Source organism: Protobothrops mucrosquamatus, unplaced genomic scaffold (assembly GCF_001527695.2).
Source record: "Protobothrops mucrosquamatus isolate PMUCROS unplaced genomic scaffold, P.Mucros_1.0 scaffold778, whole genome shotgun sequence".
Lineage (NCBI taxonomy): Eukaryota > Metazoa > Chordata > Lepidosauria > Squamata > Viperidae > Protobothrops > Protobothrops mucrosquamatus.
The window spans coordinates 554,324-565,267 of NW_015387046.1; the positions used below are offsets into that span (position 1 = coordinate 554,324).

The 10,944-nt window shown below is 40.6% G+C and overlaps 1 protein-coding gene across 1 annotated transcript; it reads right to left on the reverse strand.

Moving 5' to 3' along the window:
• Positions 1 to 176: 176 nt before the first annotated feature.
• Positions 177 to 9,398, reverse strand: SPATA24 (spermatogenesis associated 24). The gene is made up of 6 exons (XM_015818701.1): positions 9,235 to 9,398; positions 4,991 to 5,056; positions 4,581 to 4,711; positions 2,602 to 2,672; positions 2,224 to 2,326; positions 177 to 599 (listed from the first exon to the last, which is right to left on the reverse strand). Exons 1-6 carry the CDS (start codon positions 9,340 to 9,342, stop codon positions 509 to 511), a joined length of 570 nt encoding a protein of 189 aa, XP_015674187.1. The 5' UTR covers positions 9,343 to 9,398; the 3' UTR covers positions 177 to 508.
• Positions 9,399 to 10,944: the final 1,546 nt, after the last annotated feature.

Genomic DNA, 10,944 nt, shown 5'->3' on the forward strand with positions numbered 1-10,944 from the left:
AAGTATTATACTTAAATAGTTAGGGTGTTCCTATTAGAGGTCTGCCTTCTCATAATTAGCTCTTAATATTTGCCTAGCTGATTCTTCTTCATCTACAGAACTTTTCAAATCTGCAGAATTTTTCAAGTCTTTTCTAGAGGTAATGAAAAATTCAGAAGCTCATTTTTTAGTGCAACACTTCTAATTTAATTACTCATATATTTCACACAACATAATGAATTGGGATAGGATAGTCTTATTGGTTTATTGCCCTTCCCACCATTAATTATGTTCCTTGATAGGAATCAAACAGGACATTCAAACAATAGCAGGTCATTTCAGAATAGCTGTGTTGTATTCCCACTGTTTTAGACAAATACATAAATGAAGGATATCCAATTTTGGCCCAATAAAAAGAATGAGAAATGAAATGTTGATATTTTGTGAATTTTTCAGTGAGAAAACCTGGGAAATCCTTTAGAGTAGAAAAGCAATCCTAAACTAGTAATTTAAGGAAATGCTCCTATAGTTACTTATTTTTTTTCTTGAGCCTTTTTCTAAGCACATTTTCTATGTAACTTTCTTGTTGCATCTGTATCTTGAATTCAGATGCTTTTTTCCTGCAAAACAACAAAAATAATACACAACCATTAACAATATGGCAAGAGCCCCTACTATATCTGCTGGTGTCAGATCAGATCAGTATCCAGACTGAGTATGATATTTTGAATAAGTCAAATAAATAAATGGATGAATATACCCATACAAAGTCCTGCCCAATATACATATAGTTGAAAAGATTAATTACCACTTCTACTTCAGGGAAACAATATATAGGTGCTTTGCCAGTAATGGAGCTGGTTTAGATGTCATAATAATCATACATTATTGGGAAAGGAAGGAAGGAAGGAAGGAAGGAAGGAAGGAAGGAAGGAAGGAAGGAAGGAAGGAAGGAAGGAAGGAAGGAAGGAAGGAAGGAAGGAAGGAAGGAATTACAGCAATCCTTCAACTCCTGGGCTTGATACATCATATTTTCCCTTGCTTTGATATGACTGCTAAGAGGCTCACCCTTTTCTATTGATTTTGTTCAACTGCAGCGTCTAAGGAAACCAGATGAACTATGTTTAATTTAGCCACTTTGTTAAAGTATAACTTCATTACATTTGGCAATTTTGAATTAAATATTACCTCATGGCTATACCAAAGAAAGGGGAAGAGCATACTTGTTAAAACCATGTAATATCAAAACAGGCCTAGAACCTCTGAAAACAAACTGGAGGTTGTCAAAAGAAAGGCAGATAGAAATGAAGTGAAACGAATGAAAAGCAGGAAACTTAGTTAGGAAACCAACAATGGATATAAATCAGATACACCCAGGAAGCAGGAATATTATGATCCATTAAATATTACATCTGTTTTTTCTTTGGTTTACCTATTGAGAACTAAGGAACTAACAAACAGAGGGCAATCTGAAATCAAACAATATACATATAACAAGGATTAAAATTAAAGGAAATTGATTATATCAAGAGGAAAATTCAACCATGCTACCTGTAGGAATTGAGATGGAGCAGGCAGAAACTGTGGTTGGGGGGATCCTTGCCCATCTTGTGAGCCATTTATACCTATTCCTGAACTGGGAAGCTTTGCTCACAGTCATCCTGGTTGGATTACTACAATCTGCTCTATATGGGGCTGCCCCTGAACACCACTCAGAAGTTACAACAGGTCTAACATGCTGCAGCGTGCACAATGCTGGAGATCTCTCAGTTTGCCATATTGTTGCAAGATGAACTGCACTGGTTCCCAGCTTCTTTCCAGCTGCAATTCAACCTTTAAGGCCCCACATGGCATAAAGCCAGATTATTTATGAGGCTGCCTCTCTCTGTGGCTATCTGCCCATCCCACTAATCCAGGGGTAGGCAACCTTGGCTCTTTTATGACTCGTGGACTTCAACTCCCAGAATTCCCGAGCCAACATGGCTCAGCTTGGAAACCTCTCCCTTTCCCGTCAGCATGGCTGGCTCAGGAATTCTGGGAGTTGAAGTCCACAAGTCATAAAAGAGCCAAGGTTGCCTACCTGTGCACTAGTCAGATATGTTCTAAGATGGGCAGCCATACAAATATTTTAAATAAATAAATAAATACAATTTCACTGAATTTGCTAAAGTGTTTTAAAGTTATTTGTCTCCTGCTGAAGTTAACAATGAATAAGAGAAGGAAATCTAAGCTTGAGGTACTTACTTTAAGATTTGCTTTTGCTCGTTGACGAAGTAATGCAATGCCTTGATTTCATTTTCTTTGCAGCTTAGAATATTTTCCTGCTTCTGAATATGGGTTTCAATTTCTACAAAGGGAAGTTGGGAGCCATTTAGTTTTCCTCTTCCTAAGTCTCAAGATCCATTTATGGGTTTCAATGAGATCTGTTTCACCTCCTAACGCTCAACGTGCCCTTAGAATCCCAACCTTACATAGCACATTTAAAGAGTTGTGTACCTAACAAATTAAGCAGACCGATCATATTGCAATATAGATGTCATTTGAAAGCTTGCATTTAGAGGTGTTTTTCTAAAAAAAAGATCAATGTGCCCTTCAAACGTTTCAAATTTCTGTTGAACTTACCTGTACATTTGCTTATAAGTTTGTCTTTCTGAAGTGACTGTTTTAGCAGTTTACTCTTTATTTGAGAAAGTCTACGAGACAAGTAACAATGAATCAGTTTTATTTACATATTTGATGCACTGACTAGCATTATTAACTACAGTAGAAATAGGGACTCCAAGCATTCATATTTTGGGTAACATGAATTGTAACACATATCACTTAGAATTTACCAGATTCATGTCTGAATCTATCGAACTGTCTGACCTGCAGAGCAATGTGAGTTACAGTTAATCCTCAACTTACAGTCCTAATTGAGCCCTGGAATCACGGTCTTAAGTCATGCTGGTTGTTTAAGTGGGTCATCATGGGACTGACCCAATATTTTTTCAATTGCTATGGCTGCCCATTTCAGTCAATGATGCCGGGTGGCTTACCACCGGAAAAATATATATTACCTTAAAAATATTAAAAACACTTTAAAACAATAAAATGGTAAAACCAATAAAACCACTCAAAACATACAAATTAAACACACATAGGAGCAAGATGCTTGGCAGTATAGCAGGAAGCAGAGCCCTTGACACATCCAGCAGCACCTCAGCCTCAGGAACATAGCCAAGATTTTGAGCCTTATGAAAGGCTAACAGGGTTGGGGTCGTTCTAATCCAGGGATCTTCAAACTTGGCCCTTTTATGACTTGTGGACTTCAACTCCCAGAATTCCTCAGCCAGCGTGCCTGGGTGAGGAATTCTGGGAGTTGAAGTCCACAAGTCATAAAAGGGCCAAGTTTGAAGACCCCTGTTCTAATCTCTGAAGAGAGGATGTTCCATAGAGCAGGGACCACTGTGGAAAAAAACTCATTTCTGGTCCTCATCAGCCAGCATTCTTTGGCTGACAGGATCTACAGCATGCCTATTCTGTCTGACCTGGTTGGATGGATACGCTTGAAAAAAGAGAATCCCTCAGGTACTTTGGTCCCAAGCCATGTAGGGCTTTAAAGGTAACCACCAGCACCATGAATTGCACCCAGAAACACACCAGTAACGAGTGCAGCTCATGCAGCAATGGTGTTACATGTGCTGTGTATCTGGCACCTTTTACTACTCGCAGGACCCCATTCGGCACCAGTTGGGAGTTTCTGAATGGTCTTCAGGGGCAGCCCCATGTACAGCATGTTACAGTAGTCTAATGTGGAAGTTACAAGGCTGGGAGTTATTATGAGCAGGGCCTCTCTCAGTACTCCTGGCCCTGGATTCCCTTTAAGCTTCTGCCATTCATTTTATATATGTGCAATGTGTATTTCATATGTGCAATGTCACATTGTAGCGATTCAAATTCACATGGAGTTCTTTGTAGCATTGAGTATTGTTGCACATAGTTGTAATAAGTTAATTCTTCTAATATGTGACTCCTAATATGGGCATTGCCCAATGGCAGTATCCAGAAAGAGATTGTCAACAGGTTTGGTTTAATAAATAGGGACTATTCATTACTGTGTGATTATTATTATTGACAGAAATATTATTTAAGATAGTATTTATTAAATTATTTTCATACAATAAATATTTTGGGAGGGTGTCGATGAACAATCTGATACATCCTGAAAGGGTTGGTGAGTTGAAAAGTTTGGGGTCTAGTCTAACCTCAATAATAGCCAACAACATTCCACATTCCTGAACTTTGTTATAAGTTTTAAATCTGCTGATAATTTTTCCAAAAATAAATAGCCTAGGGATTTAATGCAATTAACTATGCTCAGGTTTATTGAAACCCATGACTGAAGTGGCCCTAACTTTGCATATCTTCAGGTTTTGTTTTTCCCAGCATTTTTAGATGATCGTAGCTGCTGCCAGCAAGATTAGAAGGTGAGAGAAGGGCAAGGGCTGGCTCCTATAAAGACAGACTACGGGTATGTGATGACTCATTTAAGGAGGGTAAAATAAAACTATAAAACCAATTCCATTCATAGGGTTTCCCCCACTCAGTTACAAGCTTACGCCTTGTCAAATGCTTGTTTTTCCCACTCAAGTTGTTTTGACAAAATATCAGTCTCTCCTAGGGCAAACTGCAGGCGTTCAGATGTTATAGCTAGGGTATTCTTTGTCTCTGCATGTTCTTTCTCTTCTTTCTGCAAATTAAAGTACAACTGAAGAATTGGTGGTATAGATTAAATGTTAACCAGCATGCATCATATTTGTTCTCACCAACTTTCAAGTATTCAGGTAACTCTGAAACCATTATAATCTTACAGTGTAATTCTTACCATCCGAAACAGTAACAATACATGCAAAGTTTACCTGACATCTAGGATATAGCTCTTTCAGAATCAAAGAATTTTTTCTTATCTCTGCCTTATATTTACACAAGAAAAGAAAGATCACAGGTTAGTAACTGAAAGCTTACGCACCTCTAGTTTCTTCACAACCGCATCATATTCTTCCTTATTTACTGAGTTCTCTTTCAGTATGTTTATCTATAAAAAAGTTACATCTTGTAAATAATTATTTGTATATAAGGATCTTATAATTAGATCAGCTCTCAACTTTATGCAGTTAGATGTCTTGAGCCGAGTATACTTAAGCACATCGCAATATAAAATCAATCTATTTCAAAAATTGTTATCTATTTTAAATTATTACAGCTATGTTAGAACAACATGGCTGCTTAGGAATCTGTTACTCCAGGGAATTAACTGTCCGGTTGGAAGTGCATGACTTGGGATGTTTCTCTCAGTTGTCCTCATGGCCTTTTAACTCTGATATGTGCAAAGGAAGCTGTATTATCCGTTTTTAATTTTATTTTCATTAGCGTGCACACATACACACAGACACACAAAACAAAATCTGCAATTCGTCTGAGTGACCAGTTCATCTTAGGTATCTGGGATAGAGTCTAAATGTGTGCTACAGGCTATTGCGAGGTTGTAAGAATGACAAAACTTGCTGAAATGATCACTGTTTCCAGAGGTCTGTTTCTAGCAATGGCTATCATACTCTGGCCTTTTCCCACTCTGTCATCCCTTATGTGTGAGACAGAATTCACAGTCATCAATCATCTTTGGCAACAAGTTGAAGGATAGGTCACAGCCTCTGAATGCAACTGTTCTATTATTGATCGTGACTTGTAATCAATTATATACTGGACTCTTAACAAAATGCAGAGTGAAAGACTCTATATTTAGCACCCCTTTTGGAAGACTTACTTCTATTGCCTACCATTGGATTTTCCAGTTCTTCCCTAATAATTAGCATTAAAAATATTTCCTGCTGAAGTGGTCTACCCCCAGGCTTGAGTTTCCAGAAAAGGAAATCAGCATTAAATTTGTTGTCCCTATTGTCAACCACTAGGCTATCTGTTTTGAGTCACTGTGGTCACACCTGATTGCCCTCCAAGGCAAGAAGTGGAGAAAAAAAATTCTAGCAGATTTTCCACAATGCTACTTTAACCCTGAAACAGTTCAGCTAAGGGCAACCTAAGCCAGTTCTACTCAAGGACTGGGGTCATGATCAAGGGAATATCATGCAGATCTCACCAAACTAAGTTAGATATGAATAGGGGAGATCCTGTGCTCACAAGATATACTGTAGTGTTTTAAGATATGTCTGGCCAGGCATCTTCAAACTTGGCCCTTTTATGACTTGTGGACTTCAACTCTCAGAATTCCTCAGCCAGCCACAAGTCATAAAAGGGCCAAGTTTGAAGACCCCTGGTCTGGGCATTTGTTCATTTTGGCATTCCTCACAATTATTATCATTTATTAAATTTATATGGTGCACAGCTCACAGTTCGAAGCATCTCTGAGTGGCTTACAAAATAATAAAACATATGAACATAAAAATCATTATAAAAACAGATTAAAATGACAAAAGGTTAAAACAAGCTACAGGTAAACCTCGAATTACGACCACAATTGAGCCCAGAATTTATGTGAGAAATTTCTAAGTGAGAAAGTTGTTAAGTGAGTTTTGTCCCATTTTACGATTTTACTTGCCGCATTTGTTAAGTGAATCACTGCAGTTGTTAAATTAGTAACACGGTTGTTAAGTGAATCTGGCTTCCCCATTGACTTTGCTTGTCAGAAGATCACAAAAGATGATTACATGACCCCGAGACGCTGCAACCGTCATAAATATGAACTAGTTGTCAAGCATCCGAATGTAAATCACATGACCATGGGAATGCTGCAACAGTCATAAGTGTGAAAAATGGTCATAAGTCACTTTTTTCAGCGTTGTTGTAACATCAAGCGGTCACTCAATGAGCTGTGGTGACTCGAGGGCCACCTGTAAAATAATCACAGGTTTGGAGTGGAGAAGTGGTGGTGCTTTCTCTGTTACTGCATCAACCACCTCAGCCAACAGCTTCTCTTTCAGGGCCCTGTGCTAAGTTTTAAGGCTTTTCCTGAAGGCCAGGAAAGTGGAGTGGATCTCACCTCCCACCGCAAGATGTTCCAAAGGGCAGGGGCCATGAAAGAAAAGGCTCTTCTCCTGGATCCCATTAGCTGCAATTCCTTGGCCGATGGGGTTTGCAATTGGCCTCTTCTGCCAGCATGAGTGGGGAGGGCAAATCCCATTGGAGCAAGGCAGATCCTCAGATATCCCGGACCCATGCCACAGAGGGCTTTAAAGGTAATGACCAGCACCTTGAATTGAACTCAGAAGCAGATCCGCAGTCAGTGCAGTTTACGTAAAAGTGGTATAGCACGTGCCACCCTAGTGGCCTCCAAAACTGTCCACACTGCTGCATTGTGGACCAATTGTAGCTTCCAGATATTCTTCAAGGGTCACCTCATATAGAGCACGTTGCAATAATCCAAACGGAAAATGACCAGGGCAAGAGTGACTGAGGACAGGGCCTCACAATTCAGAGCCCCTACAGCCTCCAGGCATCGCAAGAGGGCAGCTACAGCATCACTTGGGTCACTAGGGAGGGAGATGCTTTGATGATATCTCATCCCGTGGTCAGCCAGAGGTTTCATGTGAATGTCAAAAAGGAACGATGAGAGAATCGAGCCCTGTGGCGTCCCACAAAGGAATGCCATGGGTTGGACCTCTTATCGTTTATCGACACTGAATGGAACCGGCCACAGAAAGAAACTGAACCAGTGCAACACCGCACTGCCCTGTCTCAAATCCTGCAGCTGGTCTAAAAGGATATCATGGTTAATAGTGGCAAAAGCCACCAAGAGGTCAAGGAGGCCAAGGATGGATGCACTATCTCCATCCCGCTCTCACCCGACATCATTGACAAGCACAACCAATGCAGCCAATTGACTGAAGCAGTGGGAAAGTTTGAGATGATGCTCTCCTCTCAGCAAAAACAAATCAACATCTGTGTATAGTGCTACTGTGTCAGGTAGTTACAGGGCTTCCTGCCCCTTTCCTGGCCAGACCCAAGCGACTTCCAGACTGCTGCTTGGCCAATATTTTCAAATATGCAGGGATTAAAAGTCCCGAACTTCTGAATTCAGCTTTCTCACAGTCCAACGCATCTGGAAGCGTGAGAGATTGAGGGAAGCTGCCCAACACAATGCTTGAAGCATTGTTAGAGACCCCACCCGCCCACTTTACATTTTCTGTTGCTCCCCTCTGAGAGGAGGTTTTGAAGTAGTTCCAGCAGGACTACCAGATTCTGTAACAGCTTTGTTCCCTATACCATCCATCTGGGAAACTCGCAAGATTCGTTTTTCTCGCATATACACGTGTACATCTGAACGAGACTCTGTTGTTTCTCTGTGTCACAGAGTATATAATAATAATAATAGTAAAGTTGGAAGGGACCTTGGAGGTCATCTAGTCCAACCCCCTGCTCAGGCAGAAAACCCTATACCATTTCGGACAAATGGCTGTCCAGTCTCTTCTTAAAAACCTCCAGTGTTGGAGGCATTCACCACTTCTGGAGGCAGGTTGTTCCACTGGTTAATTGTTCCGTCAGGAAGTTTCTTAGTTCTAGGTTGCTTCTCTCCTTGCTTAGTTTCCACCCGTTGCTTCTTGTCCTGCCTTCAGGCACCCTGGAAAACAGCTTGACTCCCTCTTCTTTGTGGCAGCCCCTGAGATATTGGAACACTGCTATCATGTCCTCCCTCGTCCTTCTCTTCGTTAAACTAGACATACCCAATTCTATCAACCTTTCCTTATATGCTTAATTCTCCAGTCCCCTAATCATCTTTGTTGCTCTTCTCTGTACTCTTTCTAGAGTCTCAACATCTTTTTTACATTGCGATGACCAAAACTGGATACAGTATTCCAAGTGTGGCCTTACCAAGGCATTGTAAAGTGGTATTAACACTTCACTTGATCTTGATTCTATCCCTCTGTTAATGTAGCCTAGCACTGTGTTGGCCTTTTTGGTGGCTGCAACACACTGCTGGCTCATATTTAGGTGATTGTCCACTAGGACTCCGAGGTCCCTCTCACAGTTATTACTATTGAGCATATGTTGGTATATACAATTTTTTGTCATATTTATGTAGTGTACATTGGAGGTGGTGACTGACCCTTTTGAGAGCTGTATGCAACGAAATTTCGTGTTAATGTACGCTGATTAACGTACATTTAAAGTGACAATAAAGTTTGTATTCTATTGTATTGTATTGTAAAACACGAAGAGTAGCTCTCCGCATTGCGCCCCCCCCCCAAACTGCCGCCCAACCTCTCGTCTCAGTTTGTCCCGTGAAGCCTCGTGGATCTCGATCAGATCTCGCAACCGTTGGACTTCCGCGGACGACGCCATTGAGTGCCGGGTTCCTCCTCCGGCCATTCTAAGCGCCTCAGTCTCAGAGCTGTCCCTACAGATACTCCTCGGAGACGCTCCACTCTCCCAAATAACCGGGAGAGATGCGACTCCTCCTTTTGAACACTCACGAGGGAGCTGCTATTGGCTGAAGGCACGAAACTCCTCCTCTCCGTTCGAAAATGGAACTCTTCGGGGTCCTAAAGGGAGGGGCCGAATTTGGGCAAAGTATAGTACAGGGATAGGCAACCCCGGCTCTTTTATGACTCTGGACTTCAACTCCCATAATTCCTGAGTCAGCATGGCTGGCACAGGAATTCTGGGAGTTGAAGTCCATGAGTCATAAAAGAGCCGAGGTTGCCTACCCCTGGTGTAGTGTATACCGCTTGGCTTAGCTTACCTTAGGTAAGCGAATATACAAGCAATTTGCCCTGCTATTTGCGTTTAGTCGAGCGCTGTCGCGGTTTGTGTTCCCGTGGCGCTTGCCTGCCTGCCTGTCTGCCTGGCGGCCGGAGGACGGCCCTCTAGGTCGAATTCTTTCTAATTAATCGAGTGCCTCGGTTCGCACAACGCGTTGCAATCTTGATGCTACGTCGGGATTTGGAAAGCAAAAAAAAAAAAAAAGGGCAAATTCAAAATCGGGTTGTTTCTTTCCTTGCTGGGAAACCTCTATTTCAATTTCTGGTCTCGACTGCTATTTCTTTCTCCGGCTTTACCTCCTCCTTCTCCTCCAAAAATTCTTTGATCAACATCCAGGAACGCCGCACCTTTCTGCTCTTCACAACCTGGGCCCACGTGAGGAAGCATGGCTTTATTAGGCAGTCCTAAAACAGTTGCACTGAAACGCAACCGTAAACTAGCCACGTTGCTTTTGAGAAAGTGCAGTTGCCTAGTTTCTGGCAAACAGAATTATCTTTTGGATTCGGAATAAACGCTTTATTTTGGCTTCTAATAGTATCCGCTTGATGGTGCTGTTTTGCCGTTAGAGATAGCCAATGATTTTGATCTTTTTTTCTGGATTTCACCGTCTGTTTTATCACTCACAAATCAGCATTTGTAAGGATTTGATTGCAGTAATCCAGCCCCCCCCCCATCGAAAATGCAACAAATCTGGGAGTTTTTAATATTCATATTTTTATTTCATTTTTTAAAATTTCATACAATACAGCCACTAGGTTTCTTTTTAAAGCATTACATTTAATGATTTGTGTATAAAACATACACACCATAAACACATAAAAATTTTGTTTCTCAATCCAAGGGTGAAATCTTCAACAGCAAGATGCACTGAAATTATTGAAGAGTGTGGTCAAATGAATGGAGAACTCTTTACTTCAAACTCACAAATTGCTCTGACAAAGGGTTTTTCTTTATATAAGGAAAGCATCTTATTTATTAATCCTCTGGAATGTTACACATCTAAATATTTTCTGAAAAAAGTGAACTATACAGTAATGATTCAATGCTATCATGTAATCACCATTTTGCCAATATATACTGTATGTACATCCAGAGAAATAAAGATCACCAATAACTTAAGCATTTAAATAAATAAATAAATAAATAAACAAACAAACAATTGAGGTGAAAATAAGTGAGAATTTTTTCAGAACTCATGCATATCTGAGG

Excerpts from the sequence above, each read along its gene's own strand:
- SPATA24 (XM_015818701.1), bottom strand. The coding sequence starts at position 9,342 with ATGGCCGGAGGAGGAACCCGGCACTCAATGGCGTCGTCCGCGGAAGTC. Across the intron at positions 4,712-4,990 it reads CGGTTGTGAAGAAACTAGAG|AAAGAAGAGAAAGAACATGC; the intron begins GTGCGTAAGCTT and ends TTTAATTTGCAG. Across the intron at positions 2,327-2,601 it reads ACTTATAAGCAAATGTACAG|AAATTGAAACCCATATTCAG; the intron begins GTAAGTTCAACA and ends TTCCCTTTGTAG.